At 44.1% G+C, this 23,034-nt stretch overlaps 1 protein-coding gene across 1 annotated transcript in view; it reads left to right on the top strand.

Annotated features, from left to right (window-relative positions):
* TMEM178B (transmembrane protein 178B) overlaps window positions 1-23,034 on the top strand; it is a 223,372-nt gene that overhangs the window by 183,634 nt on the left and 16,704 nt on the right. The window contains exon 3 of the mRNA XM_050915058.1: window positions 21,156-21,293. Within this exon, the coding sequence (XP_050771015.1) occupies window positions 21,156-21,293 (138 nt within the window). The remainder of the gene's footprint in view (window positions 1-21,155; window positions 21,294-23,034) is intronic.

Here is a 23,034-nt window from a genome sequence, read left to right as displayed (position 1 = left end):
TCAGTCTTGTTTGCACTCTCCTCCGAATTGGGAGGTATGGTCATGTGAGGGATTTGCTCTGTTTCTCTCCAGCGCTTGGAAGCTGGGAATCAGTAGTACAAAGGGAATTGAACTTGCCTGGTGTTTTTTTTTTCTTTTCAGAAGCCATGTTTTTACTGAGAGTCAAGAAGATGCCACAATTCAGCATAGTTTTCTCCTCCTCCTTCCCAGCTTTCTTTAGCTATCAATTAAAGATGAAGCAGGTTAAGAGTGCTTGCTTATGGTAATCACAGGTCCTGTGTGGGAGGGACCTGGGTGACATTTCTGCTGTGCTGGGTTTGCTTCTTGTATTAGTCATGCCAAGGCGAACATTTCTCCAGAGACAAAACACACAGTCAGAGTCCTGCCTTTAAAGTGTGTGGTCTGCTCTGGCCAAGGAGATAACGCTCTGGGGGAAGTTTTGATGGGCAGTGTTGTTTTTCCTTCAGTCATCTGCATTTTTCCTTCCTCCTCCTTAATTTTCTTGTCTTCTCTGAGCGGTGCCCCGACACCTTCTCCAGGGAGAGGAAACCTCCATAGCAACCTACTAACGGCACTAATTACAGGGATGGCAGCTAGCATGGCTGCCGCGAGGCAGCACCCAGCCTCTGACCTGAGAGCCCAGCCGTTCCCCTCTATCATGATGCCTGTCTGGCGGAGCGAAGGAGATTCAGGGATGAGGCTTCTCAGTGCACTAACCTCAGTGCTATGAGTGTGTTTGCCATGTGCCAGAGAGAGAAGTCTGGCTCCTCTGGAGCTTCCTCTGGAGCAAATCCTTTAGGCATTTTCAAAACCATCTGTGGGGAGATGGCAGAAACTAACAAACATGCCCACAGTTTGAGAAATGTCCCCGTAAATGTACTTGCGGGTGGGTGCAGTCAGACTCTGCCCTACATGTGGGCAATGGCGGTCCCTGTGTGGGGCCCACGAGATGCCACCCCCAGGCTCTGAGCATCCCTCCAAGTGACAGCTCTGCAGCCAGGAAACCTGGCTGCTGGCTGAACAGTGGCGGATAGTGCTACAGCACATGGGAGGCTGTTGGCTGCTTATGCAGTCATGCTTAAAATTAAGAAATAGCCAGCAAACAGGGCAGCTTTAATGGCTAACAAACCCTGACCTGGCATTTCCTGAAGCCGAGCTGCCCGCTTAATAAGTGAATCCAAAGTCTCGACTCAGGACACATCCTCTTCTACAGATGGATTCATCTTCAGATTTATCATATGGAAATCTTTGCTTGAAAATGCCTACTTAATTATGTGCCAGCAGAGCTTCAAACCCTGTCTCGGGGATGCAGTGACTTTGTAATGGGCCATTGCAGAGCTTGACTTTAAAGGGGCTTCATTTTAAGGGTCTGGCATATTTCCAGCTGTTACTCCCAGCAAGAAGAGTTTTGGTTCAGTCAAACAGGCTACATCCTGAGCTAAACCTTATTTAGCTCTTCACATGCTAATAAAAATGTTCACTGAAAACCCTAACAGGACTTTGCACTTAGATGGGTCTTTGATTTGAGGATTCCAAAGCTCTTTTTAATAAGAATTGCTGATTATGACTCCATGATAAGACCAGATTTGATCAAAAGGGGTTCAGGATTTCTGTTTTTTTTGAGAGACAGAACAAACCCGTCCCAAATGTACAGAAAGTACATTCTGTGAGTAGAAAATGAATTTTATGAGCCTTTAAAAATAACTTGATAATTAATTTTTTTGTTAAAATTAATTAAAAATCTCATACTTTATAGAATGTTAACATCTATGTTTATCTTTGTCTTGTCCCAAATCATCTTAATGGAATGATAGAGATGCATTAAATTTATATATAGTTAAAGTTAATTGAAATCTTGCTCATAGGCTCTACTTAAAGAAATTAGGATGTAATTAAGCTAAGTTGTTAAAGATTGCTGTGTCTGATGCTGTGGTTATCGGGGTCTGTGCCAGACTCAGGTCACTCGGAGGTGCAGATAAAGGAGCCCAAGCAGTTGCCGTGTTTCTTCTGTGGCTTATTGAACACAGTGGGATGGTTGGCTGCAGGGACTCACTGGTATTGGGGATGTCCCTCCCCTGAAGGAAGAGAACTCAGTTGGCAGGGGTATGCCAGGACCCAGAAACCCACCATGGCTTGGGGATGGCAGCGCTGTGGCTGGGGCATGGCCGGTGGGAGAATGGAGCCCGGAGCACAGAGACACTGAGACTTGGCTGAGCATCCTCTGCACCCCTCACTGTAGTGGTAGGCTCATTTATAGAGCCCCTAGACAAAAACCATTGATTGAAGGTGAAAAGCCAAAGTAACTAGTGTGCTTTTGGTGTGTGACGCCACAGCAACACAGTGAACATGTCCTAAAAAAGGTTAAATTAAGACAAGTGATGTAAAGCTGGTACTTCAGGTCATCAAGCCATTAAAGTATCAGAGGGTAGGATTCTGTTTGGCGTTCGTATACAGCTTGTTATGTGTGATTTAAAAAAAAAATAATTAAAACAAGCACAGTACGAAAATTGCTAAGCAAAACATCAGGTGGTGTTACAGTTAAGAGTATCAGTAACTTAAGGTTAAAAATAGTAGAAGAAAATATCAAACAACAGAAATCCAGGTTATTCATAGCTGAATTTATGCATAAGAGAAAGCAACTACAGAGAAGGCTCTCAAGCTTTCTTACCTCAGCCCTGGAGAGATACCACAAAGGGCTAAAGTGGAAAATCAATGATGTTGCATTTTACAAACAATTTAAATCTCATCTGGGACCATAAAGACTGGTGTCACTCTTGTCCGCACTGAACTGTAATCATTGCATCTGGCCACTGACTTCCCTAATACTTTCTTTTGACCTGATAAGGAAACTGACACCTGACTACAGCTTTTCATGTGTCTTAACAGTCACTGGGAGGTGTTAAGATGTGTCAACCTAGACAGAGAGAGAAAGGAGATGAGAGGAAATTATAGGGGAACATTAGAAAGGGAAGGGAGGTGTGCATTACGAAAGGAGAAGTGAAAGACGATGAAAAACCGGAGCACTACGAGGCAGAGAAGAGCAGGTAGAGAAAAGGAGGGGATTTGCACCAGAGATGGGGATAGAGGGACAGATAGGAGGAAAGGCAGGGAGATAGCTGGAGGGGGCAGGTTGGCAGCTGTAAGGGGAAGGGAGGTATATTTTCTTAAAATACAGATATTTGCGTGTATTGGACATGTGTCTCGACTCTCTAGCTGGACAGGCCTCAGCTAAAGAAAAGGAGAATGGGATCCTGGACCCTAATAAAATGCATCCCATCTTTTGGCGACTCAGCATTTGGTAGGATAGGCTCTTTTAAGGGGCATATCATTGTTGTCTGAGGCATAGCTGTCTGCCTTCTGCTCTACTGCTAATAACTAAGGGAAAAAGGGAGATAAATCATGCTTGTAGCCTAGCGGAGTGCAGCAGAAGTGAATCCTGGCCCCATTGTGCATCACTTTCTGATACAGTGTGAGTTTTCTGGATTTTTTTTCTTATTGCATACATGAGCACTACACGGCTGGGAAAAAAGCTGTTCTTTCCCAATCAAAAGATGTTTTTTCCATCTATCACAAGTGTTTTTACTGTATCCGTCTCCTGCTCTGTACTGGGCTGAGGCATGTGTTTTGATATGCAAACGTAGCAGACCTGCCTGCAATCTTTTCATTACCTTTCGATATTTCATACTGCATGATGAGATCAAAGAGGTTAACTGAATGAGGAATTTCCTAACCACAGCTTTTTGGAAACGTGCGACTGTTACCAATGCACAGTGGGCCTTTCCCTCCATTTGTTCCCCCTCCTTCACATATGTACCCATCACAGCTTCAAACGCTGCATCAGATCTGGAGAGACCCATTAGGAAGTGAACAAACCAGCCAATACAGGCAAACTGAAAAGCTTCTTAAAAGTGAGGAAAAGTGCTACAAGGATTTCAGATCTCAAATCAATTGAATCACTCGTGGGTAGACACAAAAATGAAACCGTATGTCATCTCAGAAACAAAATATTTGAGAATTAATTCCATTTTTACTCACCTGTCAAAGCTTGGCTTCCAAGTTTATCCTTCTCATTCTTGCCAGTGATATTATTAGCCCTCTGCCACTGCTCAGGTGCCACACTGATGGACAGAGCTGTTGAAATAAAGGGCTTTCTGGCTGGAAAGGCAAAGTGAATAAAACAGCATGGTGGAAGGGCTGCAGGTGGCTTTTAGAAGTTTTTCAGCAAAATGAACAACAATTTATTTTGGAGCAGCCAAGAGAATTTTGGCTGAATTGAGATGCTTTGATTGTCTTAACCCTTTCAAATCCTTTCTCCTTTTTCTTTTTAATGTAAGTGCAATTTTTAAAAATGCTGTTTGAAATGAAAAGTCAGAAGTTTTATTATAAGAAAATGCCCATATGAGACATTTTGGGTTTTTTATACAGAGCATGTCAATGTTTTTTATGTGATACTTAGATTTCCCTCTTTTGTAACATCTCAAAAACAGTAGAAAACCAGAATTGAGCAGATAACTACACAGACACTTCGTTGCACTGCTTTTGGGGTGCTCTGCTGCCCGGCAGGTGCGGGAGCTGGCTGCCCCTTGGGGAGGACAGCATCCAGGCAGGCCCTCAGTGGCCAGGCCGGTCTGATGGCCAACTGGGAAGTCGGCTCAGGGGCAGGGTCTGGATTGAGATTTGGGGTGTCCCTGGCCAGGCCTAGGCCTGGCTGTGATGTGGCGAGGCCATAGCACTCGTGGGGCTGGGGATGTCACCCTGGCTGAAAGCAGCTCCCAAGGACAGGGGGTCAGCCCTGGTGGGCATCTCCCTGCTCACCACCACCAACAACCGCGCTGTTTCTGAGCTGATCATGTAGGTTTAACATAGGACCTTGTCTTCCTCTAGTTCTTAAAGAAGTTTTTGTCGTGAGGGGCAGGAGATGGTACATCTGGCCAAATGGAGAATTTGGCCTCAGCCAGTCCTGACTTGCATGCTACCATCCTGGGACCATGGCTGAGCCCTGCATCAACGAGAGCAGCCCCAAGGCTGCTCTGGTACCGTGCAAGGGGGAAGGGACCACCTACAGCACGTATGTGCATGTCGCCACATGCAGCACCACAGCACCGGGGCAGTGTGAGGAAAATGTCAAGGTAGTTCGGCAGTCAGCTTCCAACTTGTATTAAAAACATCTCTGATCTACATCAGTATCGCAGACTCAGCCTTTAAGGTGAACGCATAAAGAAAGCCATGTAGTATGATGAACTTTCTGACTTCCAAGTGCAGCCACCAGACGGACCATCACCCAGTGAAAGAAACAGGATAGCTGCGCCTTCCACAAAGAAGAGTTCCTCGGGTGGAGATGTTACAATGCCATGCATCCTATATTGGCATTTCTAGACTTGGAAGCTTACTAAAACTCTCTTCTGGGGCACAGAAATCAAGCATGTGTTTTATGGAGCAGGTTTTGGTTACTTAGCTGTCTGTTTTTTTCAATATGCTTGTGAGTAATTAAACTTTATATGGAGCTCATTGGAGTTGCTCTAGATTTCCACTAAGTCCAGGATCTGGCTAAGTACAGGGATATTTCTTTTTTCTCAGTAAAACTAGAGAGTCTGTTTCATGGCTAGTTCTTCTAGATCATTGAGTGGTTTTGTGAAACTGCTGTCAAACATGGTATTTATTAGGGTTGCGCACAAATACCTAATGTTGTGAACACACTGCATACATATATTAGTGTCACATTCAGGTTGCAAAACATTTGTAACTGTCACCTCTTTCCCTGTCTCTTTTTGCATGTCTCCAAACACATAATCAGCCCTGCTCCTGGCAGATTGGTAGGGTAAGGTAAAGTCAGATAGCACCCTTCGTCCTCGTGTTGCTGTGCAGCCTGCAGACTTCAGAGACTCTGTGCACAGGGACTTCAGTTTCTGGGTTGGTGGGTATATGTCAGCAACAATAATCCACCATTTGGGACGGCAGTTGAAAAATACATGGTATGAAGGAATGCCACCAAGGTCTGCTGGTGGTGTTGAGGGAGTTGTTTGTTGGTTTTAGGTGATCTTAGATAATCTTGTAGAACATATAGTGGTATCCTCAGGAATCAGGGCCCTTCTGTCCTGTTTACCATGCAAGCATCTGTCCCTTCAGAGATCTCAAGCCACATCTCGTGGCCTCACACCACTCTGTCGGACCCTGGAGCTATAGGCAGAGTGCTGCCTGCAGGACTCTGCTGCATTAGCAGCACTCACTGTTTTCCTTAGCAAAGATCGAGGGGTGCTTTCTGTGAAAAGGTAACAGGTCCTACGAAGACCACATACAGCCGCAAGATTTTTCATCCTCCTACCCTGTCAGTCAGCACACACAGGCTGTTTAAACTGGCCAACTTCTGCTAACATGCGTTCATTTCTCAGAAAATCTCCTACAGTTGCACCGGTTTGGCATAGGCTTTTGTTACGATATCAGCAGCAGGAGTGCTAACGCTTGCCGTAGAAAAATCTGCTGCTAACCGGTGCTTCCACTGTGGCTGCCATCAGGGGAGCCTGTGCAAGGATAGGTCTTTCCTGGAAAATCTCAAATAGCAGCACAGGTTGTTAGCAGCTCAGGAAGTCAGAGAAGGAAATGAGGCCCTCTGGGAGGAGAGAACTGGGTGCTGGGCCAGGTAAGCCCTCTACAAAACTGGGAATGAGCTGACTTGAGGAGAAAGCTTCGGATGAACATCTATGGGCTATTCTGTGTCAGCAGCATTGCTAGAACAAGGCAGGGACTCGCTCTGTCCTGTGCTGTGTGTTGCAGAGCTGTGGCCAAATAATGACTAAGTCCCTCTCTTTTTATCTGATGAGACCAGGTAGTCTCACATGCCAAGTTGGATCCTACCAGTTATTTTACATGAAGTAATGTATTGCCAGAACTGGTCAGAGCTAAATATGGTATACTGGCTTTGGAAGCAACTTCATGCTGTTTCCTGAGGTCTTACAGGTGAATGACTTCAGATCAAGCATGCCATGGTGAAATCCAGCGTGCTCTCTGTCACGACTGCTGGACATGTTGCACTTCTGACCCCCATCATCCTCCCAGTCCCATTAAGCATAACCCCTTACAAATGCCATGCTGGTAGCAGTCATCTGTATCCTGCAATCGCATGAAACACCCACGCGTGGTCCAGCCTTGGCCACAGTCCCCTGCCTATCATCAAGTGACATTACTTCAGAAAGGTCTTAGGCTTCACACTCCCCACGAGTGTGGTTAATACAGTGATCCAGCAGCTACCCTAATATTATTTCTTCAGCACAAAAAACACTTCAGGGAAAATGTCTCAAAAATAGTAAATCTGACTTTTTCATCAGGCTTACTGTCCCCAGCCTGTGCAAAGACCCAGCTTTCTGAGGTTGTGCTTTCAGTGTCAGCCCACCTCCATCAACAGCTGCTGACCAGTGTCTCCCACTACCCTTGCTCAGGGAGCGTTTTGGCATTTGTTAGAGCTCTTTTGGGCTCCACATTCGGCTCTGTGCTTCTGGAGGTGGGAAGGGCATGCCCCATTGTCTCTCAGTTGCAAGCTGGGGTATGCTTATCTGGACCCTTGTGCTGCCTCCCTGCCTCGTCTGCCCAGAGGACCCACATCACCATAAAGAAAATTCAAATAAACCATTATATTTAAATAGTAATTTTGCATCACTGTTAGCCACATACAACAGCTGTACCATTACTACACATGACTATTTACATACGCATATATAGCAACTCCACCTCCACATTTTCCACCGAGGCATCAGTAAACCATGGTAAAAGCCACAGTCCTCTGATTTCAGCAAAAAAGTTATTTCAGTGTTGCTGAAATGGGGATCAGAAAGAAAGGGAGTGATCACAGCACCACTTACCTCACCACGTAGCAATAACTGTGCCTGGAAGCAGAAACCAGACATATCCAAACGAAAGAATAGGATTGTCTTTCTAACAGTGGGGGTTAATTAACCACCTGAACAAACCACTAAGTAAGTGCAACATTTTTCTTATCTTCATCATGTCACATGCGATTGGACCACTTTCTGGAAGTTAGTTTTTAGCCAAATATTATAGGATTCAATATAGATGTAATTTGGGGAACATGTATGGTGTGTGATACACACACTGAGTAGCTGAGCCAATCTGTGAACTGTCAGTGATGTTTTGTGCAGAGATATCTTGAAAAGTAAATTCAAAGGCACTCCACAAAACAGTGTTAGAAAATAGTTGTTTCCCTACGGCTGATCACATTGGCGGAAATATTGAAGATTCCTTGTTAGAGCAACTGCCGAGTCCTGTGACATCTGATGTTAACCAGATCGTTTGCACAGATTGAATGCCGTGTCCCATTTCCCTTCTGCTAGGAAAGACTTTCCCTAAATTTGCCACGTGAGGAGAATCTGTTGGGAGGCATCTCAGGCTTGACTGGGCTTAATGGGTGCCTAAGGCTTTTTTTCCGAGCACACATTTGCTGGGGTACATCCAGCTGTGGATGTGCTTTTCCTTTTTGCTGTGTGTAACATCTGTGCAGTGGGCTTTTGTTTGGCTGGTTGGCGGTTTTCTCCTCCTTCCCCCAAGCTGCTTTGGCTGCTCACCCAGCTTTTCACCAAATTGCAAATTTATATTCCTTCTGCTTTCGGCAGGCCCATATGTGGAACTGTCAAAATGTCACTGGCATCAATTGTGAAAGGTTAGTGCCACATTATAGTCAGTGAGCTTATTAACAGGGAAATGATTGGGTTTTGGAGAGGGGGAGGGAAGGACAAATGGGAATCCATTTTCCAAGCACCTGTCGCATATATATTTTCAGAAAGTGGTTGCCATCTGCATAGGAAAAAAATTAGCTAGAGACCTTGGGAAGAATGAGGCTGTTCCTTGTGAGATCCCGGCAAGCTGGGAGGGTGAGATGGAGGGGCAATAAGTTGGCCAAATTTGTTCGAGTGTTGAGTGACAGGAGATGTTAGTCTTCACCGACCCAGTGACTAAAGACAGGATCATGCTGCAAAAATTGGGTCTGATGGGGACCCAGTGTCAAACTGGGAGATTGTGGATCTTGGTTCCATCCTTTCAGCTTGGCCCAAGAAATAATCATGACATTCAGTTGCTCTCCGCAAGTTTACAGGTGCCTGTACACAGATGAGAGCTACCATTTTGCTCATTTTAATCTCCGTGCTTTTTCAGATTTAATCAGATTCTATTCAAAGTCACCACTGAAAGAAATTTCCATATCCTACTGCAAACTTTTTATCTGTCCAAGGCATTTTTAGGGCTTCTGGTGCCATCATAGCAGAGAACCTAGGTCACAATTTTTAATGTATTAATCTTCAAAATGAGCCGGTGAGATGAGATTATCCCATTTTATGAGAACTGAGGCACAGAAAGCCTGACTTTTTGCCATGCAAGTCTGTGAGACAGCAGAGATTAGTATCTGCATCTTCATAGACTCTCTGCTAGTACCTGGATCACTGAACCATCCTTCTCATGCCTCATTTTTTCCTTTGGCTTTTGCACCTTGTTTTTTTAAAGTCAACCTAATGTCCAGCTGGAAGCACTGGAGCCATCCATTAGAGAGGCAGGAGGAGGAGGAGAAGTGCTCAGACCCTGGCAAAAAGTTAAATCTATGTTACATTGTTACTCTCTAAAAAGAGCCAAAGCACAGTGTAGGTGCTTGTGCTTTGGGTTTGTATGGAGCTGCTATTTCACAGGAACCACTGCCTGGCTTTTGGACTGCAGCTCGCAGCCAGTGCCAGCCTGACCTAGATTCAGATCAGTGACCTAAAGGTGAAAGCCGCCAGAGTCCATAGCTGAGCCTCTGGGGCACCAACCCTCCTTCGCTCCTGATTATTCCCTTTTTGACATGGAAGAAAAGGCCCTCAAGGTGGCCGATAATGTACTGCTGGGGGGTAGTATGTGTCTGACCTTTTCTGTAGGAATGAGCTTGAAAATGAGGTGGAAAAAAAGGGAATGAATATTAATAATCGGATTGTCCTGGGGATTCTTCACTGGTGACAAAGCCCACCATGCCCTGGAATTAGAGCAAGCACCATGCGCTCTTTGTTGCACCCTGAATGCTGCTGGTAGGTGAAATTTAATTTCACCACTCGCGACAAAAACCAAGAAATGGGGATTCTCCGTCGGACATAGCCAGTGAGAGTCCCCTCTTTCACAAGGCAGGAACTTCCCTGCTCCTCCCCACGCTCCTGCCTGTCCCTCTGTATGCAAGTCAATGGTCAATGTATGGGATGTGGGGCCCTGGCACATGGCAAGGCTGAGCCTTCGAGTGGTCACTTCAGGCAGAGAGGAGGCAGGGATAAGCAGGTGAGGGCAGGAGGTAGGGAGAATTTGCATCCAATGTGGGGATATTGCCTTTATTAATTTCCAGCTTTCCACCTCGCCATGTGTGCGTTGGGGATTTCAGCTCTCCCCTGCTCAGGAGGCTGCTCTTGCTTTTTCTTGTTCTTGCTGCTTTTGCTGCAGGAGAGGAGGTAGCACTGTGCAAAACACCAGATCCAAATCTCGTATGAGATTTCTGGGTTTGTGATGGGCTGTGCAGAGCCCCCAGGCGCCAATGCAGAAGACATGAGTGTGATGTGAAATGTGGATCAACATGTGGACATCTCTTCTTGCCCCAGGACTTCTCTCCAAACCCTCTGAGCACAGCCTCCCCAAGCCCCGCTGACTCCTTGTCTGTGAGCATTCCTCCTACGACACCCCGGTTAACAGCACACATAACAGCTGTGCTTAGGTGCCTTTTGGGGAGGTGCATGGCCCTGTTTTCTAGATGGTACCCAAAGGTACAGAGGTGTCTAACAAAACTGCAGAAGGTCTGATTCTCCAGCCGGGCCTGGGGGCCCTTGGCAATGACCCCAGCAAGATGGGCATGTCAGTGGGAACGTGCAGTCCCTTGGGCACGGGCGCCGTGGCACCAGGACCCTCTTGGCCTTGTCCCTGGCAGCAGGCTGGACTGCCTCCTGCAGGCTCCAGAGGCCCTCTTGCAGAATATCTAAGCTCAAAACCTGGGTTTTGGGCAATTAAGCAGCCATCCCCCCGCCTACTTCTCGTGCTAAGCAGAATTTTAATGTACTTCCAATTTCTCTTTTTAGCACACACAAAGAAAAAAGAAAAAAATTAATAATCATCTATAAGAGAAATTCTTTTCAGACAAATGGAGAAGCATTCAATGCTGATATATATTTTTCCCCACTTTTAAATGGTATCTATTTAAATGCAGATTTTCTGGTTTCCTACATGGAGCTTGGAAGAAACGCCTTTCAATTTAAATGTTAATAGAAGAGTAAACTTCAAAATCAAAATTTCTCCATAAGGAGAGTGTTTTCTCACAGCTTTAAATGCCTTTCTATACTTCCTCCCTCCTTCTCCCCCATCCTTCTTCCTCTTTTCCCAGCCCCCAGCCCAGCCTCACTTGTGTTAAACGGTCTTTTTTAAAAACAAGAATACACCTTTCAGAGTTCCTGAATTAAAATGTTTAATGCTGGGGTCTGTGGAATGGGTATGTTTGAGCAGAGTGATGGGGCACTGATAAAGCAGAGATACCATCCCTCCACCTCCAGCCTTTTTCATGCCGTCCATTTATCAAACCTGCTTCACTGAATGCTTTATGATGGGATTATTCTCAGGCTTGTGCTGCATAATACTGCACCAGTGGCTGCGGCAGGGGCTGAAAGGGAAGAGAAACCTTTAGGATAATATTTTAGTTGCTCCTGAATTTGAGGAAGGCTTTGGTGCTGGGCTGGGCAGCAGAGGAGGGAAGTCAAATGCAGAGGGAAGAGGGTAAAACAGAGGAGGCATTACCAAGTCTCTCTCTTTCTGTATTACCCCTCCTGCTCCTCCTGTGGTCCATTCCTGCATACTTCCAACTTCATTTATCTTCAGGAGGAGCTTAGGGTAAATCTGCATTTTACAAAAGACCCTTAACACTGCCTGATACTGGGGTTTTACATATAATTATGTTTCTTGCTTCCTGTCACACTCCATTTGTCATCTTTAATACAAACTTCTCTTTAATTTTCCTCATCACTCTTTTCCATTCTCCATCTGTTTTTGTCCTCTTTTCTCTCCTCACTAAAAGAAAAAGGGAGGAACAAAAGTGTTTCTGTTTTTTCTTCAGCTTCCTTCTGGCCCTGATGAGCCCTGGCCAACTTTGCAAGAACTAGTTCAAGACATACTAACTGCAGATTAAATTTTAATAAACTTCCATGTATTTAGTGGACATATAGACACTGTGATGGTGGCTGGCATATAAAAAGCAGAGTGTAACAGGGCAGAGTCTGCTCACTGTGGAAGGAAACTTTTGTAAACTAGACAGTAAAGCCATTACTATATATAATAGGATATAGGGCTTTCTGTATCCAGATTATTTTCACACAACTGTTACTGTACTCTGTACATCATTATTATCTGAATGCCTTTGAAGAAAAATTGGTGAACTGGATTCCACTGTGCCCCTGGGAGACAGGAGAAAGTCTGATTTTCAGAGGAAAGCTTTGGAGCATCCAACCCTCCCACTGATTTCAGGGAAAGCAGAGGTCACTGGGCTCTGCTCTCTAGATGCTCAGTCCCTCGCAGGTAGGGGTGCTGGAGAGACCGCTTGCCCCCAAGGCATCTCTAGGTGCCTGTGACACCCTGGCAGGGCTGCATGGTGACGCTTGCCCCAATGCCCCGCTCTGCATTTCCTTCTGTGCACTGTACCTAGTGAGAGGGATAAATGGAGTAGTTCAGTCTTCAGTGGTGTCAGAGCAGTGCTTCTCACCAGCACTGAAAGCACTTTGCAACGAAGGGTGTTGCCTTTGCCTTGAAACACAGAGCCCATCGCAGCTTTCTTCCAGACCATTGGAGAATGCAGGAAAACTTCAATTTAGAAAGCTGGGCTTTCCATCTGGCCTCTCCCACTGCCGCCAGGGCTGGAGGTGCTGGGTGCAGGGAGATGGTGCCTCACATCCTCCAGGAATGATCCCTCTGGCCAGGCTAACGTGGTGCTGAGGGACTGTGTTGTTCTTCCTCCCCAGCAAGACCGTACTTGTGGTGTGGTGGCTCAAAGGAGAGGTCACTTAAAGTAAGAGGTGACCAGCATAAAGAAGTGTGTACTTCCTGAGTTCTTCAAGGGAACAGGAAGGGAGAAAAAAATGAAAAAAGCACAGCTCTGATCTGATAAAGTCCCAAAGTTCACATTGAAATTGAGCAGAAGCCATTTTATTACATGCGCCTCAAATTCTTCAACACCTGCATAATCCGCAAAAGCTGTGTAACGAAAAGCCTCTTGGCATGACTACAACTGGGAAATGTTTGCTTTGTGTGGCCTCACCTAGCAGCAGCAGGAAGGATTAAAGTTATAAATATGAAGAAGGATGGCCAAAAATGCAGGTGCCTGACTTTCTTCCCTGTTTCTAGGGAATGAGAGATGGAGAGGAGGGATGAAAGGGTTGACTGGGCAAATTACAAGTGTACTCTGCTGGGACCGAAGCTTGGAAATGTTCCTAGATGATCATATATTGCAGTCCTAAAAGCCCAGATAGTAAATCTGGAGAAAGAAAGACTCTTCAAGATCAGTTCTTGAACATCACTGAACAAGTAGAAATGATCAACTTCAGGTACTTTCTGAGAAAAAAGATCTCCTCTCCAGAATCAGAGAAGGGGAGGGAATGGCTTGGAGCAGGGTAGGGTAGGGTAGGGTAGGGTAGGGTAGAGTAGAGTAGAGTAGAGTAGAGTGGAATAATGCTTTGGCATAGGCTCAGCTACTCTGGCCCACTACATCAGGGGCTGTAAGGGCAAAGCTTTTGTTTCCTTCCTAGCCTGCCGCCACTCAGAGCTGAGTAGCAACACAGCAGATAATAAAAAATCCTTGTTCTTCTCTGGCCAAAGTTTCTTTTTCAGCAGAAGGGGAAGCAGGATTGGAGCAAAAGGCTGAATCCTTCTATGGGATGATATTCACAGCCATCTTTCTCCCAAGATCTAACATAAGTTTTCTGCCTTCTACAGTAGAACTGCATCTGATGTGTTAAATTTCTGCTGTGCAAATGCCTCCTTTATGCATTGACCTCTCTAATATCCATATCATAAAGTCTTTTGAAGACAAATCCATCTTTTCAGCCTTATAAGACACTTTTTCTTGCCTTTTTCCCCCTGCACTTAAACAAGCTTTGTTTCCTTCCTTCTCTACTGCCTCCTTAAATCTCTGCCTTAGTATCTAGGGGTTCTCTTTTGTCTCCTCTCTGCTCTACACGAGCAAAAGGCAAGAGTAACATCAGGACTTGATATTCAAGCTCCAGATCGTGCTTTCAGCCACTGCAGAATTTCTTAGGCCCCTGTAATTTTCCCAAATACTGGAGGAATTGCTTTCAGACAGTAACACACCAGTGTGTGACCTGGTCTGGGATGCCCCCTCCCTCTCTGGTGCTTTATGAGAAGGTTCACCGGAGACAAGAAATTGCAGTGTCATGTGGAGTCTGCTGTTTGTCAGCATGAACCTTTGAAGGTGTCAGCCTTTGTAGAAGACAGGACTTCATTCCTCCTCTGATGAACTGCTTACCTGACACTGAAGTTGTGGGATTTCTTATGAAGGAAGGCAGGCTGAAGTGCCAGCAGTGCACAGCTGGTACCTTCTTTTTGTGATTGCTTCTGTTTTAAATAACTGTAAGAACACTTAAGAACTCTGATGGAGGAAATCCAGATAGATGGTCTGTCCTGACAAGAATAAATCAAGTGTCAGGATGTCCATTCTACACCCTGTCCTGAGGGACGCGTTGACTAGCATAGACCACAGCCAGTTTGTGAAGCTTCCGATCAGCACTTCCATATAGGCGAGTTCATACATGCTGGCAACCAAACACTTAACACTTCATCACCCAACCAACAAACTCCAGTCAAGAGAAGGTGATGGGATTTTCTGGTTTAGGAAAAGTTATGCATGTATCTTATAAAAACCATTGCATTTCGTGTGATATGAAGGCTCACCTAAATCCTTCAGAGTGCCAATTTCTCTTTTTGTGAGGGCCTTCTGCTGCTCTTTCTCTCAGCTTTGAGAGGGTTGTGTTTTACTGTATGTGTTTGTGACATGCGTATTTCCGAGTCATTCTCTGGTGCAGAGTACTTACATATAAATATAATCCACTGTTACTTTTGTTGAAGCGGGTTGTACTCATTGTGATTGCGTTAGAGTAATCTTTAAACTGAAGACTGCGTTGCCACATGATTCAGTAAAAGGCGCTCAGAGATTTTAACTGAGTCTCAAGTAGACTAATACATATTTCTTTTCTTATCTCTCCATACCTGAAGCGGAAAGAAAAGATTAAAACCTCACCCTCTACTTGCCAACCTGATCCAAAATACAGTCTTAAGCTGTGCGGAGAGAATCGTGAAAGCCAGAAGATGCCACTCAAAAATCACCTGCATTAATACTCACTTGTTCATTGTAGCTGGGAGCTGCTAGGGCTGGCATTCAGTAAAAGACACATCTGTCCAATTTTACAGCTTGCCCCCCCTGTAGTTTTGGGGTGAGGTAAGAGAAGGGATGATGTCAGAGAAAGGTACCTCTGTGCTGCTGATTCTTTGTGCTGCTGATTCTTTGTAAGAGAAGTCATTTAAACAAAGCTTAGTGAAATCTGGTAAATTGTGCTCTTGGGCTGTGTGCAGTTCTTGAACAATTTCCAATACATATATTTGTTTGGAAAAAGATGAAAAAGGAGTGATTTAGACTCTTTTCAAGTACAAATGTTTTTAGTCCCACACTGGTAAAGACAAATGAGAATGAATCTAGTACAGGAGGGTATAGATCAAACTGACCTGCAATGAAGGATTATGCTAAAGAATTATGCTATCCCAGTCTATTTCTGCTTGTGGCGATACTATATTCCGACATTTGGTCCTAGCACAGAAATACATTTGTGATTTCCTTTTTGCTTTCCCCTTTTGTTGGAACATCTCAGGAAAGAATGGCGCTATATCCAGAATGTCTTCTAAGCTGTTCTAGACATTCTGGATACAGACTTCAGGGTCCTTAGTCCCTATGAACCTTTCTCTATTGGGAGAAGAAAGGAGGAGATGTAGGATGGACTATCTGAAACACGATTTGCAGCAGTATTGCACTTTCTGATGGTCTGATAACAAGCACTGTAGTTTGATCTGGTAACAAACACTTGAGAACAAGCAGTTCTGAAAGCAAAAGCAGTGCTGTGTGGTTAAAGGGCTGGCCAGAAAGCCCGATAATATAGATTCAATTATACGCTCCTCCACAAACTTTTCACATAGCCATGGGCAGGTTGACTATTCTTATCTTGTCTTGGTTCGCCCATCTTTCACAAGAGGCTTATATTTTCCTTCCTGTATGTGTTGTGAGGAAAGAAATCTCTAATATTTTGGAAGTATTATTAAACTCCTCTGTGGAAAGGAAGATAGATATCAACAGGAAGACTGAGCCCTTGCTTTAGAAAGATGACTTGCAATTTCAAGGAAGAGGACAGAACATCAGAAGTCAAAAAGGCATATTGAAATTTTCAAAAAGCAACACTGATTCAGAACATGTTATGTTTGCAGCTGCTGGGGTGTGAAACTTCCTCCACGATGTGACAACCAGCATGAATTACTTTATTGCTCGTAACAAATACAGATGGACAGATATCAGGGTGAAATGAAGGGCAGGGGCATTTGCAAACTGACAGAGAGAACCTTCCACCACGTGCTGTTTGGAAATAAACGGATCTTAATCAGCTCTTCTGCCTTTCTTTATCTTCAGAAAACCTTTAGAGTTAATATGCTCCAGTGGAAGGCTAAAATGCTTTTAGGAAATGCATGTTGTTTTATGAGAATCTGTCTCTATTTTAAGGAGGTTGTCTAAAATGCTAATGTTTCTCTTTTCATCACGATTCACAAAGGTTGTGGCTTTCAAATTTACTGTTTCAGTTTCAGTTGTGGGAATTGGATTACTTCATTCCCTGTCCCTTCTCCCATGTTATCAATCAAGAAATTTGTTGTTTCCAGCCTACATGAACATGATGCCTGTATTCCTTGCCTGATGATCCACATTGTTTTTGAGTCAGGATTGAGTTCCCTGCCTATTACATGCAGCAGCACCTGTAGCAGTGCTGGGCATGGAAACTACTCCCAAGAGGAAGATATTCACACATAGCTTTTAGTCTGTTAACATAAAAAAGAAAACGGGATGAAGATGGTGTCTCTAAAACATGAGTGGAGAGACAATATTGCACTTTCACCCACAAGTGATGGTGGTATCTAAGTCCAGGTATCAAATCATTGAAACGACTCATCATACAGGCGAGGCATTGAAAATCAACTTCTGTATTATAGATCTTACAGAACGTGCAATGTAATACCTTCCTTATTTGCAACCCTGTAGCTACATTTCTAAAGGTTTGGGTTACTAGATGGTGGAGAAGGGGGATTCATAGTACCCCTGCAATCTGTGCACTTTGCTACAGTGTGAGGACTTGGGATGGGTATCCAGGAGAGGATCAGCTGTAGAACCAGCTAAGCAGTGCACATGAGTAAGCTAAGATAACATATGTTTGCTGTTGCAACTCCCATTTGGGGAGATGCATAAGATTGAACAACGCATTTTGCTGGCATAGTCACTCCTTCAGTTGATTGGGATTGTCATGCCATGATCCTGAGATGCTGTAGTTACTCAGAGAGGTTTTTGAAGAAAGAAAGAGTGTAGAGAACCATTCATTTCATAGTCTAAAAATAAATAAAAGAAATTTCAGAAAAATAAAAAAACCCAGCATGTGCTCAAATGTCATAAAGTGGTGTTACATGACAAAGCATGACCCTTTTTACCTTTGCAGAATGTATTCAGGAAAGGTCTTATCAGTGCCAATCAAACTCAGACAAAACCCCATCAATTTGTACTGATGAGCTATTGTTTATTTATATGGCATCCCTTGCTCCTAAATTAGCAGAAGGAATTTATATATTGCCTCAAGTACACAATGCAAATCTTTGCTTTTCTGCTGTCCTTTCCATGTCGAGCACCACAACAACAGAACAGTAATCATAAAAAGTAACACTAATAGGGGTTTGTGTCCAGAGAATATAGGCTCCTGTTCCCTGGCCTTCTCCTCACTAAATAGCCTGAGGGTAATGATTTGGTTACATACATTAAGTACTTTCCCACAAAAGAATCACTTTGAATAGACTTGTTCCCAGCACTGACCTCAGCTTCATGTGGGCTCTGACAGGTGAGGAGCACCGGGAAGATGCTGTTGGACAAGTGCGGGCTGTTTATGAAACCAACTTTGCAACCCCCTTTCCCAGCACGGCCATTTGCAAGGGCTGCCCTTGAGGAAGGTTATGGCAGGACAAAAGCCAAGATGGTTTTGAATAGAAAAGAAAGTTTGTGTTTTATTTATTTCAGATAAGCCCTAATGGATGGGCTTGTGAGGAGCAGATTTGCAACTGGCTTAAGCAGTGGCAATCTTAAACTAAGCCCACTGAACTTGCGAGAGCTAACATTTCATAAAGAATTTCAAATTTGAATATTTTTGTATGTAGTATTAAGTGTCTGTCGGAGGTTAGCTTTCTGGTTTTTTCAAGAGATAATGTAAGCCCAGAGTTAAGATGCTGATGGATTTTGCTGTGTTGTTAGAAAGGGAATTTCAGGTTCCATCAGGAATAGAGGTCAAGTGAAACAAACCTCAAAATTGGGCATAGAAATCTTGGTCCTGCTACTTTAACTCTTCTGTTCAATGGCAAAACTCACACTGATTTTAGTGGGGTAAAACCCATTCCTTAGTTTGGTATATAGGATGTGGGGATGCTTGTGATCCCCTCTGGGACCTATGAACACTGGCTCCGTCAGCTAGTCATTGGGGTAGGTCTGAGGAGTTACTGACATCTTGCAGCTGAATAAAGCTATTTAAATTCACCTCATTAAAAGCAGGTTGTTAGGGTACGTTTCCATTAGGACGAGCAAGTGCTGTTACCTAGAGTCAGCAGTTGCAAGTTAAAATGGAAGGGGTTTGTAGAGCGGACACAGACAGCTGCACAGCGCTTCTGAGAGACGTGTTGTGCTGTTGTTGAAGATGACATGGGAAACAGTAAATATTTTATGTTTTTATCTGTCTTTCAAATTAAGCCCAGGCCTTCATGGACTGAAAAGTAGGAAGACACTCTGCCATCAAAGACGCTTACTAACATTTACTGCTTGTTTTAGAAAGCACTCTGAGAAATTCCCAAGGAACAGAGACTAACATTGCCTGTGGGAAGTACGAGTTTCTGCAGGAAATGCATTTTTTTTTTTCTGCACCAGACCTCCTTGAACATATTCAAATGCTTTGTGGGGAGTTTTTCTTTGGTTTTTTTGGCGGGACAGTCACAAAACCTAAGATAAAAGTACGAATTTTAAGATGTGTATCTTGTTAAAAGGGCCCTGGTCACTGGTGGGCTGAAGGCCTGGTAATCTTTATGTTGTCAGAAGGACTCGTGCAAAAAACAGTGACAATCAACAGGAACCGGTTATAGTTTCAAGGGAGGGGTTGCGTTCTACAACTCGATCTCGCATAAGAATTGCTATAATGAACACAACCCTGAGTAAACTGCCTTCCACTGAATCAAATCATTCTGTCCCAACACACCTATAGACCTTGTGGACACTTAGCATTTTGGATAAGGAGTTTTATAAATCTCTGATGATGCTAATTTATCACTGTTCACAAATTTCACTGAATCTGCACTGATGGTATCGGTGGTCCTTTTGATCCACTGTGGGAAAAGGGTAAAAAATAACAGAAACTGAGAAACAGTCAAAGGCCAGCCAAGGAGAAAAGCTGCCACAGAGACTGGTGGATGATTCACAGTTTTCAAATCTTCCTCCCCCTGTGATAAGCATTCTGTTTCTTGAAAGAAAGTGAAATCATTGCTATTAAAAAAAAAAAAAAATTGTTTCAAGAAGGAAACAAATGTTTGGAGAGCTGACTTGGCTGGAATTTTCCCTGCACATATACTCTTGACATATCAGTGCTTAAACTTTCTACGCGTGCATGAGGGGGGACAGGGAACAATCAAATGTTAAGTGAAGATGCCCCCATCTGTTCATTTATTTGAGGGTGTAAAGATGCTCTTTAGCTCTCATAGTCCTTGCTATTTTGGTTACCAGGTGGTCTCGCTGCCCAGATTTCGCATCAAAAACAGCTGTGAAGATTTTTTTCCCCAGCACATGCAAGAGGAGGGATCCCAGTAGTCCCATCCTTTTTGCAGAAGGCAAATACGCGATATAGTCAGGTCTTAATTTAAGGGTTCCTTACAGTAGGTCTTGGGGATCTTTTTCCTTTATTTATGAAATAAATACAGGTCAACCCTATGCACCCATATCAGATGCAGTACTCAGTCCCCACTTGCAGAGCACAAAGTGCTTCACTCCAGCCCCCTGCCCTCCCCTTACTCTCAGTGCTCTCTGGAGCACTCAAAAACGTCCTTGCCAAAAATCATCTGACAAGGTCACCATCTAGATACAAGAGAGGGCACTAAAGTGTCCTATGCCCCAGCCGTGTATCTGCAGTGCATTTATTATCTTTGACACCAGAATATCTGCGTGCCTCACCATCCTGGAGGTACCGAGTTTCACACACACCACCACTGGACAGCAAGGCACTGTGGCCCAACTTACACATGGGAAGCCACGGCCCAGAGGGGCTCAGTGACTTGCCCAAGATCGCACAGGGGGTCAGAACCGAGGTGAATCCCCTGTCATGTCTGCGCTGGAGCAAAGCATATAGACCACTTTGCATATCAGTTTGAGCAGGTACATCCATTGGATGGAGTGGAGTAATGGATGGAGAGGAGAAGGCAGGATTTAAACAGACATTGTGCTAGTACTCAGACTAGAGCTATTAGGCACAGCATTGCACTGAGGCCATTTCACAACTTCTAATTCCTGAGCAAATTGTCACAAGTCACTTGAGTGCACCTGCACTGAGCTTCATTGTGTGGTGAAATGGTCACCTGCTCGCTCTCCCCAGCCCAAGCTAGTATCTTAATTTATGGGTTGTCCTCCCTCTGAACCATCCGTACTCAAATCATCCCATGCCAAAACACACTGAAGACCTTGCAGATCAGTAGCATTTTGGATTAAGACTGTTATGAACCTCTGAGGATACTAGTTTATTACTGTTCACACGCATGTTGTTTTTCTGTCTTCCCCACTGCAGATCTGCGCAGGATGACAGCTGGCTTCATGGGCATGGCTGTGGCCATCATCCTCTTTGGATGGATTATCGGGGTGCTGGGGTGCTGTTGGGATCGAGGCCTTATGCAGTATGTGGCAGGGCTTCTCTTCCTCATGGGAGGTAAGGATGTTGGTGTTTGAAGTATGTTTTCCTTGTTGTTTTCATGTTCCCTCTTTCCACATGTTCCTCCTTTTCTAAGTCACTGCAATCATATTTTCAGAGTTGTTTTAGGTGATCTGGGCTTGGTTTCATTCCGAGCTCCTTCTGGTGTACATCAAAGATAACCCGACTGTAGTTACATGTTACTTCTATCACAAAACAGTGTCCGTAAGTCACAGGACTGGAAATGGCCTTCTGAGTTGTTTAGTCCAGTGCTCTATTGTTGCAAATAACACTGTCACCCTTAAACTTAATAAGCTTAATAAACTTAGTAATAAAAATCTGACGATTATGCAGATGTTTTTCCCACCACTATCCTATTTCATAGTGGGATGCTTTGATAACTAGAAACTGCTCAAAGTTTTAACCTATATTTATTCCCTGTCAGTTGTTCTTGAGTCAAATGTAACCTTTAGTTTATGTGTCTTTTCTTTCTCTGATGTACCTATGAAGAGCAATGGTATCTGTTTTCCTTTTCTCACTCTACACATGCTATTTCTTGTAGACTTTTCTCTGTAAGACCAGTTATCAATCCAGCCGCCCTTTCTGCCACCTGATCTTGTTTGTACTTGCCTTTCTCAAATACGGATGAGAAGGACCATTCCCAAACAAGGTCTGATCAATGCCTTGTATAAATGACGTGACAGTCCCCTTTCTCTGCTGGAAATCCCTTGCCTGAAGTATTTTGTGGTTGTATTTGCCTTTTTCATGCTGCTTCACAACGGAGACCCACAGTCATCCTTCAGCCGGATAATACATCCAGGCCTTTCTCCTCCTTTGTAATTTCCTACTGATGATCTCCCAATTTACAGCAGAGGTTCTGTTTATTACTCCCCAGGTACATGCCCTGGCACTCTGTGCTTTTGAGTTTCTTCCCATTTCTACTACACCAGCCCTCAAGGTCATCCAACATTTCCCATGTAATGTTCCAGCCTTTCTTACTACAGATGCCATCCAGCTTTCTGCCATCAGCAGGTTTCATGGCACACAGCTACTTGAAATGAAGGGTGTGAGAGTCAAGTCCCAAACACAGCGCTGGGTGAACGTCTCAAAGTGAACAGCACTGCTTCTGTTCTCTCTTCTTTTCTCTGCTGGTCTTTTTTGTTTGGCGGCGTTTTTGCCCCCCAGGCAGATCATCACTTCAATGCATTTGGTCGCCTGTTCATCTGTACTGGGGTGTGACACAGCTAAGTGTGTGAAATACAGGAAAGCTTATGTAGTCCCTGAAGAGGAGTTAAGTGCTCGAGTAACAAGTATTTATGTTCCAGTGCTGTTGGTGCTGGTGACATAGACATTAGCTCTCTTGATGCCCACAAACACATTTAAAGTCTGCTAATACCTTGTGCAAGCACACACTGGTCTATGTGTGGATGTCTGTAAATGGTTTGTTGTGGGTGTCAATACTTTATGGGTAATGGGTCTGCCAAATTAGCTTGGTATTTCTTATGTAATTAAAAGCTTATTTTGCATGGGGGGCTATTTTGCTCTAATATGCTCAGATATCTGTGTGGTATTTAACTTACTACAGCATGACATTCAGATTAAAACATTAGGACTACACTAAATAAATAGAGAAAACTAAAAATTATTAGAAACTAGCTAAGTCTTGATTACTAATTGGAAATTATCACTATATATGGGAGAGTTTCTAGTGCAGCTGCAGAGATTACTCATTGGTTTAATGTTATTTGTTTGTCAGTTA

The sequence above is a fragment of the Gymnogyps californianus genome, chromosome 1 (assembly GCF_018139145.2).
Source record: "Gymnogyps californianus isolate 813 chromosome 1, ASM1813914v2, whole genome shotgun sequence".
NCBI classification, from domain to species: Eukaryota; Metazoa; Chordata; class Aves; order Accipitriformes; family Cathartidae; genus Gymnogyps; species Gymnogyps californianus.
The sequence above is the reverse complement of the archived record's forward strand: the minus strand, read 5'-3'. Positions and strand labels throughout refer to the sequence as shown.